The sequence below is a fragment of the Ochotona princeps genome, chromosome 12 (genome assembly GCF_030435755.1).
Source record: "Ochotona princeps isolate mOchPri1 chromosome 12, mOchPri1.hap1, whole genome shotgun sequence".
In the NCBI taxonomy this organism is placed as follows: domain Eukaryota; kingdom Metazoa; phylum Chordata; class Mammalia; order Lagomorpha; family Ochotonidae; genus Ochotona; species Ochotona princeps.
The window spans coordinates 58418308-58443112 of record NC_080843.1 but is presented as its reverse complement, the minus strand read 5'-3'; the positions used below and the strand labels follow the sequence as shown (position 1 = coordinate 58443112).

Below are 24805 nucleotides of genomic sequence, written 5' to 3'. Positions count from 1 at the left end.
CGCAACTATTTACACTGCATCAGAGCTCTGACTACAACGCAACGCAGAATAAATAGCAAAAATTGAAGTAAAAACTCATTTAGGAAATTTCTGGATGGCTGTCAGGCGGGCCTTTAATACCCATGGTGACAGCGGCCCCTCCGGCTGAAGGAGGTGGGGTGGGTGAAGGCGCCAGGTGCCCTCCGGGCGGGGAAGTGGGCGTAGGAGTTCCAGCAGCTGTTGGAAGGCAAGGCGCTGCTCGCGTCCTGGGCTCTGTTCATCCGCCTTGGTTTTTCCGCGTGCAGCACACTGTGAAAGGTCACGTTGTGTTCATACCGTTCTTTCATTCGGTGTATTTTTTCCCTCGGGACCCCATGAATGTTTCTTCTACGGAAAAGAAGGCAAATGTTTAGTTAAGGCAGGGCAGCAGAAGGAGTGACTTGTATTTTACAAGCCCGGGATCACTGCACACACTCCAGGCACACTCTAGTCTCAAGGCTCGGCTCTGGCAAAAGCAAACGGGTTTGTTTGGCTCTCTCTCCGGCTGCACCCTAATTTCCAGCCTACACCCCACCCCACCTGCCGGGAGCTGAAGCTTCCTTGCTGGTAATTTCAGTTAGTGCTTCAAGACAATGAAAAGAAACGTAAATGTTCTCTTTTTTTTCTCCTTTTATTCATATATTTCATTGCTAATAACATGCAAAGAGGTTTCAAAGAGTTTGTGGAAAATGTGCTTGTCCGTTCATTTTCCATGAATTTTTAAGGCTCCCTCATATCATCAGTTTACACCAGTCAGTCCCTCATAGTGCTACAAGCTCCTAATTAATACAATCAGCTGGGGATATAGTTAGAATGTCATTTGCCAGAGTCCCCTTCAGAATGGGGCCCAGAAACCAGGGCTTAGTCATCAGCTTGACTGAGTCTAAAGGGCGTGGTTTGGCAACCCACTTGGGAAACACTGTGAACTAACTGCAATCCTAAAAAGCAAAACTCCTCATCTCCCAGTCACTGTTAAGTCATGGACATCCAACAACACAGAGTGAGTAGCAGAACCCATGCATTCCATCGACAAGTTAGTAAGTTTGGACACGAATGCTCTGTGGTTTACAAGCAGCATTTAACCCATACATGATCTGCACAGAGTGCCCGGCATCGAAAGGCCTTTACCCAGCTGCAGAACCGTCGCTGGTGTGTGCCACCCATGCAGCGGAAGGTTCTTTGAAATGGGCATCCATTAAGCATTTTGGCAGAATGTTAAATGTGTCCTTTGTAAAGGACCCAGTCAAGCCAAGATTGAGCACTTAGCAATAGATTAGAAAACGGACCCAAAACTAAACTCTTCACAAGAATCAGTTCAAAGTTATCAATTTCCAAGAATTACCATTTCTGGCCTGAAAACTACCAGTCCATTTCCAGCCTGAAAAGATTCTTTTGTTCGGTCTGAAATACCTGAAAACAGCAGGATACACAATGAGCAACTAGAAAAGCAAAGAAGTACCTGGCTAACTCTTGAACGTTGAATTTCCAGCGAGTGTCAGGTTCTCGGAATATAACTTCATAGTTATTTTCAAGTGCCTGATTTTTCAAAAGTACATAAAACATTGAAGACAATAGTATGTATGCTTGGGAATGGTTATGCTGCCATTTAACATTCTCTACAACTCTTTTCTAAAATTTCTTTTGCTTCACCAATTTGGCTCAGTGCACTGGGCTATTTTCCTTGAGTGTAGAAAACTATTAACAGCTTTTGCATAAACACCAAAATATTCTTTGCACTCACAGATTACTCAAACTGAATATCTCCAACTTCACTTTCTATTATCGTTGTTTATTGTACAATCATGTAATATTAAATTTCATTCTGGATGGGCACTTCTTATTAGCGAATGCTTCAAATATCACAACTAGAAACCATCGTTTCTGCATTCAGTAAATAACTGCAGGTAGCTGGAAAACAACTTGTACACATACAAAACATATCACAATGAAATAATCTCCCTTCCACCACTCTCACTTCATTTCTGCCCTGGGCTTTGAGTCTGCATTCACTCAGTGCCTCACACCCGTGTCCATTTCTCAGCCAAGGGCAACAAAGCTGAGGCCTTTTCTGGCCGAGGTGTACCTGTGTCCCACCATCTGGGCCCAGGTAGAACTGATGGGACGTGGCCATGCTGCTCTGCACCAGGTCTGAGTGGGCGGCCACGAGGCCGGCTAGCAGCTACTCCCTCCACCGTCACAAGCGGAGCTCACGTGTGGCACAGTGGACTGCTCAGATGTCTGCTTCCTGCCCTGCCTTGTATGTTTCTGGAGCTCTTCAACTTTCAGGAATAAAAACTCACTTTAGCAGAGTGAGCCAAAGCACGACTGCGCACGGCCCCAGTGCAGAGCTGACCTGCGCGGGTGCTCGCACTTGGCGTCTTACTAGGGTTACAGTGTTAATACTAAATCTGTTTTCAAACTAAAAATTCTGTTCTCCTTGGCCTCTCAGGCAGCCTGAGTGCTGAAGTCCCCAGCATGCCCCACACGGAAGTGCCCTGCTGTAACCTGTGACACCTGTGCCTGTGTTTCTGGGGTGAGTGTCGGGGGCGGGGTGTCTCCTCCGTATGCCTTCCCACCCCTCAGGAAAGATCACCAAGACGGAAAGGCTGGCGAGCACACAGACCATTTCCCAAGGACTATGAAAACCCTGCACCCCGGGGTGACGTCAGCGTCTCCACAGATGACAACCACCGCCCAGAGAGGCATTCCCAACGAAGCTCTTCACCTGCTCCCTGAGACAACTGCTGTCCGCCAACAGGAACTCACGGGAGACCAGAACAAGAGAGCACACAGGTTTCAATGTTCTCACAAAAAAATGCCCAGAACTGAAAATTCAGAATGATACTTCTTCCTACCATGACTGCATAGGGCTTCATTTCCCAGGCGTGGAGGTTGGTATTATCAATTATAATGGGGGATATGCCATTCCTCATTGCTTTTCTTGCTGCAACACAATGTTACACAACAGTGAACAACACGCAACAATCAGAGAGAAGGCTGAGCGTCATCCATATTTGTCATGTTTCTTACAGGATATCCTCATTACACACAACTTCGCTGCCACCTATTTCAGAACCCAGTAATTTTCTTTTTCTCCTGGAAGCTAAGGAGTTTCTGTTTCTGCATTCTGATGGGGAGTGGGAAGGGAGACGGCAGGACTGGCGATTAAGCTCCTTGCATACAACTTATTCATTCTGCAGCAACTACAACTCTGTGTGCACCAGAGGGTTTCCCAGGAGTTTGGAAAGGAATTCATCACCTCTTTTCTGGTTCCATTCATGAGCTTCCTCCAGGAAGTCAGGATTGAACTCATAGGCACCATCTTCCCTGAAGAAAAAATCATCCGTGCTGAAAATCACGGCCCTGGGGAAGTCATGCTGCAATTTTCTAGAAAGTGGACAAATGAAAGAGGTTGTTTTTATTATATGCATAGTTACAGTGGAAATTATTTCCTTCCGTGTCCAGCATTCAGCACTGTACCATTCAGAGACCACCAGGTTTTGAGTTGTAAAAAAAAAAAAAAGAGAGAGATGCTTTCTTTGCTTTCTTTGATGTTTTGCTTTCTTTGATGTACAGACGGCATCACTCCTTGATGTTAAGAGAGTGTGGAGAGGTAGCTACAGAGTGCCAACCTTGCCACGCACCGCGTAGCAACCAGGACCGACTCAAGATGAAACTTCTAAGCTAAGTTGAAGACGTGGTGACTTTCCTTCTAGACATCAGCCCCAATGAGCGTGCGAGGCACCGTGCCCTCCAAAGGCCTACGCTGGACTGCCATACCAAGCTCAGCCCTTGCCATGATTCCCCCTACACTCTTACCTGTCCTGGGTCCCACATCCTTGGAGCGCTGCTCTCTGGAAGGACCCATCTCAGAAACTAGTTCTTGCTAAGGTATGAAATGTGAATGAAGGTGAAGTGTGAGTGCTACCCTATCAGGCGACATTCACATTTGAACGGTGATTTAAACCAAAGGGGTGAGGTAGCACAACAGGGGAGTGAAGCGGCTGGGCCCAGCATTCCCCATGCCTTCTTAACCTCTACCATTCTGTGTCTAAATGGGAAAATACACAGAAAGAAGGGGAAAAATCAGGTAGTGCCCCCTTTTAAAACCAAACAAGAAAAAATAGCACACTAAGGTTCTGTACAAGATAGCTGGAAGGAAAAATCCTTCCACTTGGAGTCCTTACTTGGACTATTTTTTCGGCAGCAGGTGGAGATAGGCTAGGGAGTAGCTGCTCATCTGTGTAAGACGTGAAAATAATCCACCTATCCTGCAGGTGGCGCCAAGGAGCCCAGATCAAAACACCCAGCACAGCACTTGGCACAGCACCCAGCTCTCCCCTTTTCCCTGTGGCATTCACTGGCATAACCAACATCAAAACCAATTCAACTGCAAAGAGATGAAAGAGAGGTAAACTGCATGTAGAAATTATGCCCACATGGCCACTCTGAGGATAAGAAGATGTTAAGAAATTGAGGGGAATAAAAGGTTGGAAAATGATGACTAGGGCAGAAGTGCAAAGAGCAAGCACACGTGTGTTCAACCCATTTTTCAGTATTGTCTCCATCAGGATGGAGAGACAGCAGTTACTGAGTGGCTTCTGAGTTGCTCTGAGGGACTTGGCTTCGGTTCTTGAACTCTTCCACTACCCAGTCATGAGGCTTTCTCTAAACTTCTTGCTTTCTAAATTTTAAAACACATAATGTAATAATCCCCACATGTTCAACAGCAACACTGGCTAAGGCTGTAAAGCGCTTTCCCGATGTAAAATTCCAGTTTTTATTAATAAATGATAACAATAGGGCCCAGTTAACCAACCCAGTCTCTTTATCTGCCATAATAATAAAATGCATTGCAAGTGTATATAAAATCATCTTTCTGGTGATGCAGTGAGAGACGGAAGAAAGCTAAAGCAAAATGTCTCCATTTCCAAACATGAGTAAACATGCATTTCACAACTAGCAAACCAAACAGCTCTGTCAGACTCTTCAGAAGGCTTGATGAAGTTTTACTCCTTTTTAAATGATTTTTTTGTTTTGATTTGTTATTTTTTAATTGGAAAGGCAGATATACAGAGGAGAAAAAGAGAGATCTGCTGGTTGACCAACTTCCCAAATGGCCACAATGGCTGGAGCTGAGTCCATCCAAAGTCAGGAGCCAGGAGTCTTTTCTGGGCCTCCAATGCAGGTGCAGGGTCCCAAGGCTCTGGGTTATCCTCCACTGCCTTCCCAGGCCACAGGCAAGGAGCTGGATGAGAGGTGCAGCAGCCAGGACATGAACCAGTCTCCACATGAAATCCCAGCGTTTGCAGGTGGAGGATCACCCGTTGATCCATTGCACAGCCCCAGATAACATTTTTCTTAAAGGAAGCATAAATAGCTGAAAAAAATCCATACTAAATATTTTTTTTAATAGGCTGTGGTGGTAAACAAAAAATTTGATGGACATAACATCTTGATTTAAACACGAATTCAGTAGTCCGTCTTGATAGCCTTGGAGGGAAACATGGCCAAAATATGTGTTAATATCTGTTCATTATTCAACCCATTAAGCATTTTCTGTGTACTTGTATCAAGTGCTATATATGACAAATGTTACAGTACAAACAAAGTTGTTGCTTTCAAGAATCCACAGCCTTGGGGGCCCCAGCATGATGAAGTAAAGCCTTGGTCTGTGGCTCCAGCACCCCACATGGCTGCCAGTTCATGTCCCGGCTGCTCCACTTCCCATGCAGCTCCCTGCTCATGGCTTTGGAAAGCAGCAGAGGATGGCTCAAGTCCTCAGGCCCTGTACCCACACGGGAGACACTGAAGAAGCTTCTGGCTTCAGCTCAGCTCAGCTCTGGCTATTGTGGCCATTTGAAGAATGAACCAGCAGATGGAAGATCTCTCACTCTCCTTTCTATCTAAATCTTACTAACAAAAATTAAACTAAATCTTAAAAAAAATATAAGAATTCACAGTCTAAGGAGTCAGACCTCTCCCAAGGTTGGCGTAACCCAGGGAGCACTGTGGGAACTCAGGGTCAGGACATCAGATCCCTCAGAGAAAGCTTTGGTCAAACAAACAACATCTGACTTAGACCTTAAGGAATGAAAAAATGTTGCCTTCCAGGAGTGCGGCGGGGGCTGCAGTTTGGGAGGTAAGAGGAAGAATCAGGTCGAACGCCGCTGCCTATGAGCCAGGGACTGCGGGGGGGGGGGGGGGGGGGAGACACAAGTGCTCCCCCCGGGGAACTCCTTATCAGAGGTTCCCGGGCCTGGTGAGTGCCACAGATTTCAAGCGGCATTTGGCAGGCTGGGATACATCTGCAGAGGAGTGACCAGATCTGATTCCAAGGTCTGCATACCACGGTGTCAGAGACCAAAGGTCACTGAAGCCAAGCAGGGATGTCTGAGGTGGGGAGAGATGGTAAGAGACACTGGAGGGTCACCCTGGGGCACCCAGAAGTCAGCCGTGCAGAAGAGGGCTAGAGCTCACTGTGTAGATCACAGGTCAGACCGGCTCAGCCGGCAGCCATAGTAACTTTTTGACTGTACTGGACATACAAATTCAACCAGCTAAATAAAGAACTATTAAACAGACAATCTCAAGACTCTCAAACTTAAGTGGAAGCAATAAATACCATCACATCAGCTTCAGAAGTGAGGAGGGCTGTGCCCCGCTCTAGCTCTCTCTATGGTGGTCAGGAGCCTCACGCATGAGGGAAAAGAACAGAAAAGGGAAACAAACAGAAAGACAATTACCACCACATAAGCGTCACTTCCCCCACACATACCCCCAGTCACACAGTCATTAACGTAAGAAAAACTCAGGCATTCCCCCAGATTTTCATTTGTGTATTTCTTTAGTTAGAAAAAAAAAACTATATAGATAAATTTAGATATCTATTCAGCCAGTCACTCATTATGAAAATCCAATATTACTGTGTAATTTTAGCTTATACTGCCAACTTCTTATTTTCGAACAGTTCAATGTGGACAGTAATACGAATAATTCCTAAGTATTTGTGATCTAGCGATGGCTGATCTTGTTTCACTTTATCAACTCTCCCAGGAGTGCTTTAGTTCCCCTGTTGTGTCACAGATGCTTTTCTACAGGTGACTTGTTTGAACCAAACAAGCAACCAAACACTATCTACAGTTGCCCGTGCCCCTTGCGTGGTATGATTAACACTGCCCGCCCTTTCTCTCTAGCCCCTAGCCAATAACACGTTGCTTCATGGATGTCCCACACATGCATGTTTGATGAACCATATGAAGAGGAGCTGTAGACATCAACACTTTCTTCCAAAGTTTTCTGTCAATATCTACTAAAAATAAGAACATTTTCCTACATAGCCACAATCCCATGATCACATCCAAAGATGAACACTAATTCACAATAGCTAATGTTAGATTTTACAATCATACTTCTAAAACTTCTTTAAAGGTCCTCCGAATATCGTTCGTAGATTTCATGTACTCGCAGTGGTTATTTTTATCTGGCACTGCCCAGTTCATGTTGATTTCCCTTTTGGAAGAATTCAGCGCAGTTGGCTTTCGAATGCCCCACTTTCTGGGTTTCTCTGGTTGTTTCCTAGTGACCAGATCCAGGGAGGACATCTGGAAGGAAAGCGTGGTGGTGATGTTTCTATCTTCCTAACTGTACATGACAGTCTGTCCCAGCGTGCCAAGGCTGAGCACTTGCATAATGGGTAGTGTCAGCCATTATACAGGAATGCCACATCCCTGTTAAGACTAAGGCATGTGTGGGTGCCAAAGTAAGGCCCTGTTACCAGCCCATGATTTCTCCAGAGCAGACATTTGGCTTGGTGAGTAAGATGCCGTTCAGGACCCCTGAGTGGATGTCCTGTATCAAAGCGCACAAGTTGCAGTCCTGGCTCTGCTCCCACGTCTAGTTTCCTGCTAATATGCACCCTGGGAAGCACCAGGTGATGGCTCAGGTATTCAATCCTTGCCCACCATCTGAGAAACCCAGACCCGTTCCCAGGTGCTGGCTTGGGCCTGGCCCAGTGCCAGCCAGTGAGGGCATTTATGGAGTGAACCAGTGGAACACAGGAGTGTGTGTCTCTGCCTTGGTCTTTCTGCCTTTCGTATCAATAATTGCGTAGATGGATAAGTAAATAAACAATTTTTAAATACTGATTCTCCTTTATGATTAGTAAAGGAATACATATTCATGGCAGAAGTTTTTAAAACAACAAAGGACAAAATAGAACTTCCTATAACTCCCCACCTAAAAATTAACATTGAGGTCAACTGATTTCTTGAGTAGAGATGAATCTCAATATATATACTTTCCTTTTATTTCATTTTTCATCTTGTTACAAGAAAAACAAACATGGATAAAGAACATACACCAAATTTTTTCATAACAGATGGTTTCCCACCTCACAAAATATTTTTCTATGAAACTTTTAATAATATAGTAGCATAAACTTATTCATAGGAATATACCATCATTTACTTAGCCATTGAATTTACCCCAAAAGTTTTTGATTACCAGGAAAATTAAGTATTATTTCTTAATAGGCTTTAGCCATTTAGAGATATTCTTTTATGAAATGTATTTTCATGTCCTTTTTAATAAAGCTACTTATTGGGGTTTGCCAGTTTTTTTTATTGAAGGCAGTCATTTCTTTTTAATTTTGCCTGTAGTAACCTCTGACATAAGAGTCTAAATTTTTTAATGTGGCATAATCACATGCATTCATCTTTTATTTTCAAATGGTTACCTTTGATGATGAATTTCCAATAGCCTTTTTCAAACCAAGATCATGTGAATACATTTCTAAGTATATTCTATTACACTTACCCCTGAATTCATCTAAATTTTATACTAGCATATGATATTGGTTAAGAGTCTCTAAGAATCTCTCTTGATTTCTTTCTATATGGTAACCTGGATATACCAAGACCATGTAGAGACTGAGCTGCAAGCTCTGAGATCCAGCCGGTGCATCCAGAGCTGTGCACAGCAGGGGGATGACCCAGCAGATGACAGAGCTTAGTCTCTCTCCCGTTCAAGTTAGAGATGTACATATGTAATTTTTTATTTCTTAAAAAGTACTGTTTCAGGGCCCAGCATAGTAGCCTAGCAGCTAAAGCCCTCACCTTACACACACTGGGATCCCATGTGGGTGCCAGTTTGTGCCCCAGTTTGTGCCCTGCTTCCCATCCAGCTCCCTGCCTGTGGCCTGGGAAAGCAGTTGAGGACAGCTGAAAACCTTGGGACTCTGCACCAGTGTGGAAGACCTGGAAGAGGCTCCTGACTCCTGGTTTTGGATTGGCTCATCTCTGGTCATTGTGGTCACTTAGGGAGTGAATCACCAGACAGGTCTTCATCTCTGTATCTACTCCTCTCTGTCTCTGTATATCTGACTTTGCAATAAAAATAAATAAATCTAAAAAAATTCATATATCTCACTTGTAAAAAATCTGGGAGTAGAATCCAGAACTGACATTACAACTCTATGATGAGCATGACTCCTGCGTGTCCTCAGCAGGCGTCCTGGCTGGGTGCAGAATGTCACAGAAGTTCTAGCTTCCACATGGTATGCTACAGGGCTGTATGAAGCCAGGGGGCCTCGTACACCACACTTTAAAATATATATATTATATATATATATATTTTTTTTTTATTGGAAAGGCAGACTTACAGTGAGAAGGAAAGATAAAGATCTTCCGTCCAAATGGCTGACCTGAGCTGACCAAAGCCAGGAGCCAGGAACCTCTTGTGGGTCTCCCAAGTGGGTGCAGGGTCCAAAGGCTTTGGGCGTTCTTAGGCCACAAACAGGAAGCCAGGAGGGAAATGATCCATGCTCCATTTGGGATTGCAGTGCTTGCAAGGGGAAGATTAGCCAGTTGAGCCACTGCGCTGGTACCAAACACTGCGCTTTTGCCAATCTGAGCACACAGCTACATCCAACATAACAACGTTGCTAAAGAAGAAGGGGTAATTAATAGCTTTGTAACAGTTTTATGTCTGCAAATGGAATTTCTAGCTTATCACTTCTGAGACTTCAAACTCAGAAATAAATGTTCTTTTATGCTCAATGTGTAATTACTGCTTTGGCTACATTTGTTTTGGCTGTATTTGGTGGTATTTATCCTCACATTTGTCTTCTCTGCTACAGTTTGATTTTTCCCATTGTAATTCTGTTCATCTCTATCTGTCAATGAGCCTTAAAATTCCAACATTCACTTTAGATCCTTTTTCAAAAATAAATGTATATCTCATTTCATGCCTCCGTCATTCAGATTTCAGGGTCCCACTTATTACTTCCACCTTTTGGATCAGGGAGGAACTTTGGAGAAATAAAAATTGAAAATAGAGAAAGGCACAAGAAATAATATGCTAAACACCTATTCATCCACTGTCTGTAGCTGATAATTGTTAACGTTTTCTCATATTTTTGTAGCCTAACATTCAACCTACACCCCAACTTAACTCCAGCACTGCCACCGCCCTTACTGGGGTTCAGTTCCCATATTCCACAGCACTTCTCACCTCCTGCCGCAGGATATAACTCTCTTATCCTCTGTGTCAGTTCTCTGCCTCTGGCACACAAGGTCCACATGGGTAGGATCTTTGTTTTGTTCACTGACAAGTCTCAAGTATCTAGAACACTGCCTGTAACACAGCACACACTCAATAAATACTTGTTGAATGAAAAAAAAATGAAGGAAAATGACATTCTTAGGTCTATTCATGTTGATCAATAGCCTTAAGTTTATTCCTCTTAACTCCTGCATATGAGTCTATCACAACATAAACAGCTACTACTGATTAAGTGCATGCTTGTTGGAGAGCTCGCACTCAGCCCAGCACTGTCATCAATCCCCGAGTGACACACAGAGAATCGCAGGCCGGTGACTAGTACAGTTGGTTGAAAGCCTAAATGATGGTCCCAGGGTCCCCACACGAAACCACGTAAGCTTGAGCACCTGAAATAAACAACCAGCATTCATCTCTTCTTCTCTCTGGTAAGATTTAGGCTGTGTGAATCATTCCCTCATGAACAAGGTCAATGAACTTCACCGTATGTCTATTTTGCACCTATCTGGACATTTCCTGTGGACATGTGTCTCAAGTGGAACAGCCATAGGATCTTGTATTTGGAGACACCATCACAGACATGTTGTCTAAAACTGCCTTCCTCCCAACCTGTGATAGAGCGTCTGTTTCCTGCAGGCAGGGATTGTGTTTCGTATCCCCTGCTCTCTTTGAAGCATCTAGAAGGATGCCAGGCATATGAGAGGCACTCAGTAATTAGCTGATAGATGTGTGAGTGGTTCTTGAACATAATACTCCCCAGCTGTAATGATGAAAACACTTTACAGGGCTCCAGACAGGGTGGTAAGAAACTGACTTACTCATCTTTGGATAATAGAATTTTATTCCAACCTCTAATCTACCCCCTACCAGAGAATTGGGGTGAGGGGTCCTCTTAGATCACAGCACTTCCTCTGGAGGCCCTTGACAATCTCCTTGAGACCTTAAACTTGAAAAAGGAAAGAGGCTCCAATCCCAGCAGCTGGAACTGGCAGGGAGTTCCAAGGCTGCAGTTCACGTGGGCCATCTCCCTGAGACAACATGCGGTGTGGCCTCCACAGTGCTGCCACCCACCACGCTGGGGCTGATCCCGGCCCTGGGACACGGACCTTGTGAGTGTCATTGAGCCACGATGACCAAGGGCAGGCCCTCCGGTGCAGAGCTCACTCCTGCCCATCCTCACACATCTCTAGAATGGGAGACTCCCCTGATGCTCCGTTGTCGTATGACCACACTCCATTCCACCTGGCAGAAGTGCCCTGGTATCTGGCATATAGAGAGACACAAGCGAGAGCACCTGTACCACTACAGCTTTGCCTACGATCAACTTGGTCAAGCTAAGAATAAGAGAAGGGATCAAGCATGCCTGCCTTAGTACTAGCCTTGTGTTGGTTCCCTTGTACCAAAATGTCACAGATAACAGTTACAGGTAACAGAACAGCCATACAGGGGGGGAAAAAAAGTCACTTTGCATTGTTTTCTGACTACTGCTTACCTGGGACAACAGATTCTTCTTGATTTTATTTTTTTAATCCAAACTGGCTACATCGGAACATTTTCCCAAGTCTCAAACAGAGGTAGTTTTCTTACGCACTGAGCTGGAGAGCATTGCAAAGTAGTGACCCTGTTCCTTCCTTTTGTTCCTGCCCTGCTCAACGCTCCATATTCCATTCACTCTTGTACATTTCGCTTTGTGCGCCTAAGCTCATTTTTCATTTTACTCAAGAACCACGCTGATGTAATCTTCTACCTCTTTCTTAGGAAGCTCTGGCAATGCTTTTTTTTTTAAAAATCAGAAAAACCCATTCATCAAATATTTACTGAATCCCTATTATGTGCCAGCCCTTCTTTTAGGAGCTTGACAGAAAAAAGTACCTATTGTCACGGAATTTCCATCATATCAAAGTTTACATTCCAGCAAGAGAAAGAGATTAGGGAAGGCATTTGGCGTCGCACTTCAGATGCTGCCTCTCTCAGGTTCTGTTTTTCATCAGCTCTTTAAACATGGGGGCACGGTGGGGGAACATTGAAATGTCCTAGTTACACAATTTTTACAGGATCCCCTAGTAACTAGAAAAAGTGGAGAGAGGTGCATTTGACCATACTGAACGTCCCTGAAAGAGAACCTCCAAGATCTGCTACTCCTACGTTGGTTCTCCGACGCTAATGTCCTCCCCTAGACATAACGAGCTACAGCAGATCGCTGCATGACTGTGAAGGTCTGCAAACGGAGTCTGCGAGTGCCAGGCACACACTCAGCACCTACTATCTGTCACTTGCTTGGCTTTCTCCAGGCCTCCCTCCCCCTCCCCTCCCCCAGACTCTTACCTTGCCACAAACAGGCCACTTTCCATCACCCGACAGAGAGCCTTTAGAAGGAACAATTAGAAATTAGACTACCTTTTGTTTATCATACTATTTCTTCAATGTGAAAGAGAATTGATAGCTTTAGACAACTTAAAGGAAGGAATAAAAAAAATTAAAAAAAAACTCTTAGTGGGGTCATCTGGCCTGAATGGCCTTATAAAGTTGCCATTACATAGGTAAGAGCTCCACTGTGAAACCAAGAAGGAACTCAACCATTGAGTTGAGTTATTAAGATCCTATCAGAAAGTGAGCATTTAAGCCTAGTGGTTCAGATACCCGAGCACACACTAGAAGTGCCTGGGTTCAATTCCCAGTTCTGGCTCCTTATTCCTTACGTTCCACCAGTGTAGAGCCTGGGTGGCAATAGGTGGTGGCACAGTGGTTAGGCTCTCACCACCCACATGGGAGACTGCATGCATTACAGCCTCCGAGACAGGCACTGGGGCGCCAGCAGCTGCAGATGGAAGCACACAATCTCTTCTTCTCCAGTAATAAGAATTTAAAAATTAAATATTCTACCACACACACAGCTGAGGAAGGGACTTGAGATAGCTTGAAAGTTTGGAGATGACACAGCATCGCTCCCAAAATACAATCAAGATGAATATTATTGATAAGCCTAAATATTAGGGCATCTGGCACAGGGGTTAAGTCGTTCAGGAGGATGCCCACACGTCATATCAAAGTACCTGGGGTCCAGTGTCCCCCCACTCTAGTTTCCAGCTTCTCCCTAATGGGTTTCCTGGGATGCAGCGGGAAGTGGGTCCAGCAGTGGGGTCCTGGCCACTCTGGCTTTGGCCTACCCTAGCCCTGACCACTACAGGCATTTTGGGAGTTAACTGACAGATGGAAGGTCTCTCACTCTCTTTTTTGTTTCTCTCTGCCCTCCTTCCCTATTTCTCTGCCTTTCAAATAAAACGAAAATTTAAAAAATAACAGAAGTCTAAATCTTATTTCCTCCCCTTGCCTCAATGGCAACATGAAATAAAGAAAAGCTTCCTAGTAATACTTGTGTAATAGGAGAAATATATCACTAATATTTTTTATTTTTTATAAGATTTATTTATTTTTATTGGGAAGATGGATATACAGAGAGAAGGATAAACAGAGAGAAAGATCTTCCGTTGGATGGTTCACTCTCCAAGTGGTCGCACGGCTGGAGCTGAGCCAATCCAGAGCCAGGAGCCAGGAGCTCTTCCGGGTCTCCCATGTGGGTGCAGGGTCCCAAGGCTTTGGACCATCCTCAACTGCTTTCCCAGGCCACAAGCAGGGAGCTGGATGGGAAGCGGGGCTGCCGGGATTAGAACCAGTGCCCATATGGGATCCCGGTGCATGCAAGGCGAGGACTTTAACCACTACACTATCATGCTGGACCCTATATATTACTAATACCAAGAATTGATAATTTCTTTACCCCGATCACTGAAATACAGTTTAGCTTAGATCTCTTAATGGTTTTGTTTTTTCCCATTGCACAACCTTCTCACCGTTTCATCAAATCACTCGCATTAACCTCTTCCTTGACACAGAATGGAAAGCTCTGGATTAGGAATAAGGAGGATTCATCACTATGCCCTCAATCAAGATAATTCACCTAGAGCTTCATCTCTTCAGCTTGGATGAGGTAAACTCTAGGAGAGCCTCTTATCCATCGCCTTAGCTCTTCCTAGGAAAATGTTCTTCCTCTTTCCTTTCTCCATCTATTCGCACCTGTCCTTTCATCATAACATCCCCTCACTTAGAGAAGTAAACTGCCCCATTTTAGCAGGGCCTTCTTGCATTGGTCCAACAGCCCCAGACCATGGAGATGGAGAAATCCATCCGGGGCTGAGTAACCTTCCCTGACACTTCAGAAAGTGATAGCAGCCACATCATACACCGTGTTTCCCAAAGCGGTGAGCATCCCATGCCACACTCAGACTTCCTCCATTCAGTACGCAAAGCATTTACCCTCTCAGCAGCTGGTAGAGATGCAAGAGCCTCCTTAAACACAGGGATACAAAAAGCTTAAGTAGTCCTGCTCCAAGTAGCCTTGAGTGACAAACTCCTGAGAAACCATCTGCTGATACTGTTTTGATACATAGAGCCTTGGAATATTGCAAACTTGCTATTTTGATGTTGCTTTTGTTAATGACAGCCCTGGCCTCATCAATATCATGCCCACTGCCTAGGCTGGCAGGCTGGCAGCACTAAGGAGCACAGTTGGTTTGGGGTATAACTACTCCCAGCCGTACTCGGTTGATCCCTGCTCCCATCATTTTCTGTATTACACTGTTGGGTTGTAAAGCATGACTTTCTCTCAACTTCTGTCTTCACATTACAGCACATGAGAAAAGCTTCCTTTCACTTTCTTGGAAGAAATAACGAGCTGGTATTTCTCTTGATGGTAAATTCCATGTTGTCCAGATGTATGAGTGAGAAGAGACAGCTGTTAACAAGCATCCCTTGAGCCCAACTAAACCTGTGTTACAAATCACTTATGACGGTGCCAGAAGCAACCAGCACAATGTAAAGGAGGTGGTGTGCACTAACGTACAGTCTGGCCTTTCATTTGAGGAATGAAGCATGAAACAAAAATTCTAGAGAATTAGCATAAGGCTAGTGACCTTCAATTTTTTTCAAGTAAGGACACTGACAAGTAAAAACACCACCATCTATTCTTGCCATCTCACACAGATGCTTACTGATATTTCCACAACTGAATATTTTATCCACCCACAAATACAGGCTACATGGATGAACCTTGAAAGCCCTAAGCTAGGGCCCAGCACAGTGGCCTAGCCTTGAACGTGCCGGGATCCCATATGGGCGCCGGTTCTAATCCCAGTGGCCCCGCTTCCCATCCAGCTCCCTGTTTGTGGCCTGGGAAAGCAGTGGAGGACGGCCCAAAGCCTTGGGACCCTGCACCCATGTGGGAGACCTGGGAGAAGTGCCTGGCTCTTGGCTTCAGATCGGCCGTTGAGGTCACTTGGGGAGTGAATCATCAGACAGAGCATCTTCCTCTCTGTCTCTCCTCCTCTCTGTATATCCGACTTTCCAATAAAAATAATAAATAAGCCTTTAAAAAGAAAGCCCTAAGCTAAATGAAATAAGTCACATGCACATACACAATTAGATACTATTTGATACACTTATATGAAAGAAATACTTAATCAAATGCATAGAGACAGGAAGTAACAGAGAGGTTATAGGGCAAAGGTAAAATAGGGAGTTATTGCCTAATGGGAACAAAGTATGGAGTAATAAAAAAACTTCAAAAATGGTGTTGTGCAACATCATAAGTATAATTACTGCCATTGAATTTAATGATTAAAATTGGGGCTGGGGTAAAGGTGTGCATTTGGCCTTACAGTGAAAATACTGCTCAAGATAATTGAGTGCTCAGGTTTAAATTCCAGCTCCCCTCCCTATACCAGTTGCCTACTAAGGTATATGCTGGCAGGCAGCAGGAGAGCTAGAGTTGGGCTGTGACCACCTGCTGTAAGTGATCAGACTGAGTTCCTGGTTCAGTCTAGCCGGTCTCTACTCTTGTAGGTACCTGGGGAGTGAATCAAGAGATAGGCTCTCCCTCTCTCTCCCACCTTCCCTCTTTAAAATTAACAACTTTTTAAAAATGGTTAGAATGGTCAACACAGGAATACAATTCTACTACTACTACTACTACTACTACTACTACACACACACACACACACACACACACATACACTCAGCGAAAGCAGAGGCTCATCCCAAATGCTTTCATTGAAAAAGGAGACAAGGACAGGTGCAGACCCAGATGAGCCTGCCAGTTTAGCTGAGGCGAGAGCTGGATCATTTGCTGAGATTGAAGGAAAGGGTCCTATGACACTGGAATCTTTTTTCCTCTGAACCAAGCTCTGCACTCCTTGATCCAGCTTCCCCTGTTCTCTACAATGTGGCTGTAGGAACTCATCTATGCAGTCACTTCCAGGAACCTACCAGTTCAGCCAAGGCCACAGGAACACCCAGCTCTCTCCCACCCGTCTGCTTAGCCGTGGTGCCATTCCCTTCCCTTTGCTTGGAGTATATTGCTCTTTCTCAAGACTAGCTCAAGAGCCATCCTTCTGGAGAAGATCTGTGACCACCACACCCAGCAAAGCCACCACCCCCACTGGCCCCTACTTACCCACAGCAGTGTGCTCATTTGGGTTTTCCATGGCTGAGTCTTGTGCCGGGTCCTTTCTTAACCTTACTTGGCCTATATACCTAAGTACGCAAAGGCCACTGGTCTTAAAAGGCCTCCGTGCACATTGTCATTGTTGATTAGTGACTAGTAATTAACAATAGTTGACAAATAATTAAGAATAGTTGGTATGTATTTAGTACACACACTCCACAGTGCTTAATCCACAGACATGAGCCTAGGGTCAGTGTTTATTTTATTATTACTATTATTATTTTATTCTGATGATCTTTACATAGTTGATTAGGGTACAAAGGGTCAAGGGCTACAGGAAAGTGGGTAAGACCATTGTTAGGGTCAGTGTTTATGTCATTGTATGTGATAACTCATGATCAATGTACTAACGGACTATAACGTCCATCAAAAGGATCAAGAGGTACTGAAGAACTAAGCGACCGGTGCTAACTCAAAGTTATCAGGTAACATACTCATTGTAGAAATATTAGAAAATAAATCACAGGAGAAAAGCCCACAATCCCATTTTCAGTCAACAACTACCAACAGACGTGTCTTTTCACACATTTTTCTATGTGTATGTGCAGACATCCTTTCTGGAACAGAAAGTAGAGTGTGTGTATCTTTGAAATAGGCTTTTTAACTTCATAAGGGGGTGCCTATATTTGCATATCAAATATGCACCTATGTTCCCATTGATGACTTCATGACTTACATCTGCATTTTTGTATGTCTGTTTCACATTTTTTGGTATCATACAAAAAAAAAAAAGCTCGGCAGTGAACATTTCTCTATCTTCATGTACTTGTAAAGTAATTAGAATGAATTTCTGCCAAGGCAGCCTTGAGGCCCATGGTAAAAACTTGTTTTAAGGGCTTGGTGGCGTGGCTGGTGGCTAAGGTCCTCGCCTTGATCCCATATGGCTGTTGGTTCTAATCCCGGCTGCTCCACTTCTTCTCTGTCTCTCCTCCTCTCAGCGTATCTGACTTTGTAATAAAAATAAAATAAATCTTTAAAAAAAAAAACTTGTTTTAAAAGATTTTTTTTTAATGAAATAGAGGCAATAAGACAAATTTTGAGGAAGCATACTAGTTTTTTAGTTATCCACTATGCCTTAAAAATGTTAACCCAGATAAAACTCCAAATTTTTCTATTAAGTTCCAATTTCCACATTCCAGCCACTGCAAGCTATAAAAACAAAAAGGTAGAAAGATATATAAATCTAACATTGATTTGGAAGACGAGAGATAACCTAATTTCAAACCAATTTTATTAGCTCTTTAATAAAATGAGAAATAAAAGTTAACCAGAAAGGGCAACCCACATTTGTGAAAAACAATTTCTTCAAGTTGTTAAATATTTTATTATAAGAATTTAATAAACACATACTCTGTATAAAATTTTGCAAAATACATGAAATATACAATATGTGAATTTCCCAGAACCAAACAATACACAAGATGACCTTACAGTGGGACTGTGTCTATACATTTTCAAACAATTTTCCATTCTCTTCCCAAGCCCACCTTCCTAAAAAGTGGGGAAGGCAGCTCCTGAAGGTCATGCCTGTGACTTCATCGGCACCACTGTATCCTCCCTGTCCACCCCTCTCCTCGCTAAGCAATGGCTCATTTCCTTGCAGGCTTGGGTACAGAGCCACAGTCCACACCAAGGCACATGAGGCTCTGCACCCAGCACCGCAAACGCCCAACCTCACAGGAGCACTGGGCGTCAACTCACAGCTGCCAGCTGCACCCCAGAACCAGGCTTCCACCCACTAACTCTAGCTAGGTTATCACAGGAACAACAGCTTCAGCAGTAACCAAAACCTCTTTTAAAATGTGTATAGTGTACTTTGAAGTTTAGGAAGCCCTCTAACATACATTTAATCTTCACAGCGTGTCCTCTGAGGCAGACAGAGAAGATATTACCATTTAACAGCAAGGAAAACCAAGGCACAGGTTAGCTGAGGAGCAGAGCTTTGGATGTGAAGCCAGAAGTGGACCCTGAAGTCAGCTCTTTGCCTAGTCTTTGTGAGCAGCCTGTGGCAAGGTCTGACAGCTGGAAGAGACAGAGGATCTGTCAGGGTGCATATGTGAGGAGCTGGGGACCAAGCACACAGAAGGCACACCTGCCCACTCCAGGCCAGTGTTCACTTCAGCCTGGGGGCTTCTGCTTTGCCAACTGTCAATCAGGAGTTAAATACCCAAAAAGTGTACAATGGGGAAACCAGAAGGGAACTTAAAGACCACCCAGCCAAACCTCTTTCTTACAACCAGGAAAGTGAGGTCCAAAACTCAGAAATTCAGTTCTGTGCACCTTCTACCCTATAACAATAAATTTCCCTCACAATAACAGTTTCAAAGTGTGACAAAAAAAGGCTTACTTCCTGGTTTAAGGGTTAGTATATGGTAGGCCAGAGATCAGGGAAGTGAAAGAGAAATTCAAGGTTTGACATTCAGAGGAGAGTCAGTTGGGCACAGACGTATTCAACATGACTGCATCACAAAATAACCCAATTCCATGGGGTTTTCCAAGAAGCTCCCCACTCTCCCACCCACCTCTGCCTCCCCCACCCCCCAGAGCCAGAGAGGTGCTACTGAGACATGTTTGTGACCCAGGTCACAAGAAAAGGCACCATGGCCCTCCAAGACGCAGCCATTCCTTTAATCCAAAAATACAACAATATTCTTTGGCTGCAAGCACTACTCCACAAATCAACCAGGAATCCAAATCAAACAGAAAGCACCTCCCCACAGCTGCCATGGCGCCATCTGCTCAAGAACCCCGACCCCTTCCAGGTCACTGAGTACCATCAAAATGAGCACGGGACTGCTCCATTCTTGAGCAGTTCCACAGCCCTACAGCCAGCCTTAGCATCTCCCAAAGACGAGAAAGTTCCCAGGAATGCCAGGATAGGGAGTGAGTGCAGAGTGCAAAACACCATGGAACACCAACCACCTGCCAGGTTATGCGCTTGGCAGGTTAGTCTACGGGCCCCTACCTTCAAGAAACTTAGAGAAAGCAAAAACAAAACCATGTGCAAATCTAAGCGTAGTCACAGAGATATAAACAGGAAGCCGAGGCGCCTCTACCAACGGGGTGGGCGGTTGCCAGGTAATCAGTGGAGAAAAGGGAGACTGGGAGGGCAAGCCAGGTGGGTGGGCCTGAGTCAGCCCCCTGGCAAGGAGAAAAACAGTTCATCCGTGCTGGAACACGAGCGCAAGGCAGAGAGTGCTGGGAGTTCAGGCTGCAGCTGTGGGCCTAGCAAGGTAGCAGCAGGCAAGAAGCCCGGCCGACTCCTGCTGACCTGGTGCCGGGTGGGCAGCTGACGCAATTCTCAAGTAAACTGAGCCCCAAGACGAGGCTCTGTCAACACCAGTCTGTGGTGGCGCGGCCAGCCCCTCTCCCCCGTGCACCTGTACGCCTTCGCAGCTGCCAAAGCAAACGCAGGCTGCCTGAACCCACCAGATTTTTAATGCTGGTTGCAAGTCCTGGGTCATGGCCGTGCCGCCCAGCCCCCAGCCCCAGCCCCAGCCTCAGCCCCCGCTTCTTTCCAAACGCCTTTCCACTTCTTTCCAAACGCCTGTTGACGCACTGTGGCGGCTGCCTGCATGCTAGCCGGCCGCCCCGGGGGATTTTCTGCAGTCGCCACAGGGGTTTCTCGAAGAAGTGTCGCAGCCAGTCTCCCCTACCCCCGCACTTGGGAGGCTAGGGGCGGCGAAGGCTGCCTCAGCCGTGCTGCCACTAGGCCAGGCACGGCCCCTGCCACGGGGAAAGGGGTCGGTGCCATCAGGGGCTTGCGCAAGGCGCAGTGCCGAAATCAGTCCTCCCGGGAAGGCGCCATGGGAAACAAACAAGATGAGCGCCCTTCTCTCGGCGCCCACAGCCACAGGCGCCGCCTGGGACGCCAGCCGCCCCCGAGGGGGTGACGAGCAGCCAAGGCTCCCCGCGCGGCTAGGTGCGGGCCGGGCCCGGAGCCGGCCAGGACGGTGCCCGCCGCAGGGGCACGAGCGGCGCGGGGGAGCAGCTCCGGGCAGAGGCGCGCTCGGCCGGCGTGCTCGGTGGCCCCAGGCCCGTGCGCCGGCGCCCAGGCCGCTGTCATTACCTGGCCAGTGTGGTTTTCCCCGAGCCCGGGAGGCCTCGCAGGAGGTAGAGGTGTTTCTTAAAGCTGTGGTGCCGCGGAGGCGTCCCCCGCGGGGGCAGCTGCCGAGACGGCTGTTGCTGCTGCTGTTGCTGCTGGAGGCTCAGCCTCCCAAAGGATTCAAGAAAACTGTCTTCCATGGGGAGGGGGCTGGCTGTGGGAGCTGGGTTCCCTTTTCTGAAGTCACGGTCTTGGCCAAAGCTGTTGTTTTTGTGACTCTCCGGCCATGTGATAGATGGAGGGGCGGGCGCTCGGAGCCCAGCCCATCCTTCCCACCCTCGGAACCCCGCTGCATGGGAGGGGGCGTCCCTACCTGGAAAGCTGGGGAGTCTGGGAGACTGACAACCCAGCAACCAGGGGTGACGCACTCCCCCTCTTTTCTCCCCAGTCTCCCTCCCCATTTCCAGTGCCTCCCCCTGCCCTTCGCCCAGAGGGGAGGGGACCTGACCGACAGGACACTGGGTCACTTGGAAACCAGGCTGTCTGCCTCTGCCTTCCTCCTTGGCATCCCCACCGGCCTAAACCATGAAAATGGGGTCATTTTCATTGACAGTTACGAACGTGAAAACCATTTTGAACAGTAACAATAGAAACCATTGTCTCCCCCACCCACCCACCCGTTTGTGGGCACCAACCAACATCTGGCTGATGTCCCCAAGGCTAACACAGCTCTTCCAGGGCCTGTATCATTTCCTTCTACAACCTTCTTTATCACACTTCCAAAAGAGTTCTTAGTAAGCTTCCCTGTCTTTACATCACTTTAAAATCTCTTCTTTCCCTGAAACTCAGGTTGACTTAGAAGCAGGCACTGAAGAGCTCTGGCCCAGGGGTCTGGTCAGGCATCTCTTGAGGAGTAGCCTCCTTGGAAGCTCAGCTCCTCCGGTGCAACTGGCAGTCAGTCTCCTGGAACTGTTTAGAGAAGGAGCCAGCATGCAGGGCTCAGCTCCAGGAACTGCTAAGCACCCTCTGCTTGATCACCATAATTGAGTCTCCAATATTTCACACCCAAGAGTGTGAGATAGTAATCCTGATTTCAGAACTGAAATTCAAATGGGTGGACTAAAAAGACAGTATCCAAATGTCACAGCATCCTAAAGAAAAAAAAATCCAAGTTGTTATGCTAAAATATTCATTGTCAAATAAATGGATTTTTTTTGGTCTCTGGAAGCAAATGCATGGGAATGAGGGGAGGGTAAGCAATTGGCATCTAACAAAATGCAGGGACTTCCCACTTAGCTTTAGGAGTGACTAAGAACGGAGAGGCCCGGTGCTGAGAAGCCCACCTTCCCCTTGGGATTCCCCAGGGCACGAGGAAGCTCACCCTGAGATTCCTCCACCATACCCCTGACACACACACCACACACACACACACAGAGGATTTCTTAAGCTTTTTTTTTTTTTTTAGCACCGCTAAGGAAACAATGAAATTTCAAAGGTATTTTTAACTATTAGCAGAAAACCATAAGGGACGGAAACACATGTAAATCATAAAAATAGTGACATTTATGATCTTAACAGTTCTTACAAGAGTTTTTTTGCCCAACCTCAAATTGCACTGTTTTCATCCTAGAACTGCATTGTCCGATTTCAGAGCCACTAGTCACATGTGACTATTAAGCATTTGAAAAGTGGCTAGTGCAAATTGAGATTAAAATGTATTCTGAATTTCCTGAATTCAAATGTATTCTTAACTTACGATATGTATGAATAATTTCTATGTTGGTTTCATGTTGAAATGATAATCTGTTGGATATCATGGGCTAATACATGTTATTAAAATTAATTTCACTTGTTTCTTTTTACCTTTTAACTGTACAACTGAGTTCCACATGTGGCTAATACATTTTTACCAGATTGTACTCCATGACAGACACGTCTGACTCCTTCCATTTCCTTCCATGGAAGGGGGTCCCAGGTAGCATGGGGCGTGGAAGCAAGGCCACACGCAGCTGCGGGAGCTAGGGGTTTGGCAGTGCATGTGCATGGCAGTTGTTGCTGGCAGGTGGTGTTCCCTAACAGGTGCTGAGAAAGCAGAATGTGCTACTAGGAAGAAGGAGCTGAACTGCACACAGAGCCTTGGGAGTCCTTGCCCTGAGCAGGAGCTGATGGCAAGCACACAGCTGAGGAGAGGATCCTGACAAGGCTGGCAGTTAAGGACTGGGTCCCCAAGGGTATCCAGGAAAGAGGCTAAAATAGGAGTTGGAGGACAGGGGTAGCCATTTTGCCTACAATTTAAGATATCCTGTTAGAATGCCTGTATCTCACAGCAGAGTGCCTGATCAATCCCTGGCTCCAACTCCAGCTTCCAGCTTCCAGCTTCCTGTTTGTGCACCTCTTGGAAGGGAGCAGCTGGTGGCTCCTAAAATTATGTCCTTCCTACCCATGTGGAAGACCTGGATTGAGTTCCTGGTTCCTGGCTTCACACCACCCCCTTCCCTCTCCATCTTGTGGGCAATTTGATCAATCTATCTTTATTTCTGCACCTCAAAGAAAAACTGTGTAAATATGTATTTGGTCTATAGTTAGACCATCTTGAACACACTGAATGCAACAGTCCCACAGGATAGCAGCCTCGGAGCAGCGGGCTACTCCTGGGGTCGAACTCTCCATGCTGCACTGAGGTCATATGGCACATGTTCTAGTTGTAGGTTCCATTACATTTCTCTATCATATGAATAACCCAGTCTCTCTTGACGGTATTGGAAAATATTGCTATGATAGACCTGAAGAAAATAGCCTTACAAATAATTTTAGCAAGTGAATTCGCACTCAAATGTTTCCCTAACTAGTATTATTTAACAGAATGTGGGAAAGATGAAGTTATAAATGAAGAACTAATGGAAACTATGAATTTAGCTCTCAAACCTCCAGTTTCAAATAGTCTAGGATTTAGAATGCTTCATAATAATTCAGCCCTCTACTCAGGATGCCAAGATGGCAGAAAGACTGAAACCAACAGGAAATTTTCCAGTCTTACTAAAAACTCTTTAACATCATAGAATTCCATTTTCATTTTCAAAATTAGATGGGAACTAGCTGTCTCAATTCTAATTCCAAGTCCTATTTTCCTCCACTATATTTTGGCTTTTTAAACTTTAAAACACAAATCAGTCATATATGCATACTTATTCATCTCGTTACATAAATATCTAAGTGGTATGTGAGTTGAGAAGTCAGAGGGGGAAGAAAATCTACCTGTTTGGCCATTTCTGTGATGCACTCCTGATTGGTCTTGCACTTTCTGTCACATCAGATCTCTCTGTTCCAGCTGGCTGGCATAATGTAGCCAGTCAGAAGTGGGACCTTGTCCTTGCCATCAACCTACCCACTCCCCATTCCCTAACACTGTCTCCTGGCCTGGCCCTTCCCTCCTCCTCCCAGTGTAAGTCTGATAGAATCTTCAGGCTGGAAGGAGGATGACGGAAGGAAAGTAGCATAGAATACATCAGCTTAGTCAGACTGACAAAGTAGTCAGACCTCTGGTGGCCTGGACGGAGTGTGAGAATGCTGGAATATCCTCGGGGAAACCTGCCTTTGATCATTCTACCCCACACTGCCTAAGC

The 24805-nt window shown here is 45.6% G+C and overlaps 1 protein-coding gene across 2 annotated transcripts; it reads right to left on the bottom strand.

Moving 5' to 3' along the window:
• N4BP2L1 (NEDD4 binding protein 2 like 1) lies at positions 1–21609 on the bottom strand. 2 transcript variants are annotated; one of them, XM_004577549.3, is made up of 5 exons: positions 21207–21609; positions 3278–3405; positions 2874–2962; positions 1478–1554; positions 1–366 (listed from the first exon to the last, which is right to left on the bottom strand). In XM_004577549.3, the coding sequence occupies exons 1-5, from the start codon at positions 21380–21382 to the stop codon at positions 114–116; spliced, it is 723 nt and encodes a 240-aa protein (XP_004577606.1). In that variant the 5' UTR covers positions 21383–21609; the 3' UTR covers positions 1–113. The 2 variants fall into 2 exon arrangements, with proteins under 2 accessions (XP_004577606.1, XP_036349319.1); XM_036493426.2 differs by lacking the exons at positions 1–366; positions 1478–1554 and adding an exon at positions 1361–1428.
• Between the last annotated feature and the right edge of the window lie 3196 nt (positions 21610–24805).

What these genes read in the sequence shown, in the direction of transcription:
- N4BP2L1 (XM_004577549.3), bottom strand. Translation starts at nt 21,382, where the DNA reads ATGGAAGACAGTTTTCTTGAATCCTTTGGGAGGCTGAGCCTCCAGCAG. An exon ending in TGAATGGAACCAGAAAAGAG is followed by an intron (nt 2,963 to 3,277) that starts GTGATGAATTCC and finishes ATTGTGTTGCAG; the next exon opens with CAAGAAAAGCAATGAGGAAT. An exon ending in AACGTTCAAGAGTTAGCCAG is followed by an intron (nt 367 to 1,477) that starts GTACTTCTTTGC and finishes TCTTTTCCGTAG; the next exon opens with AAGAAACATTCATGGGGTCC.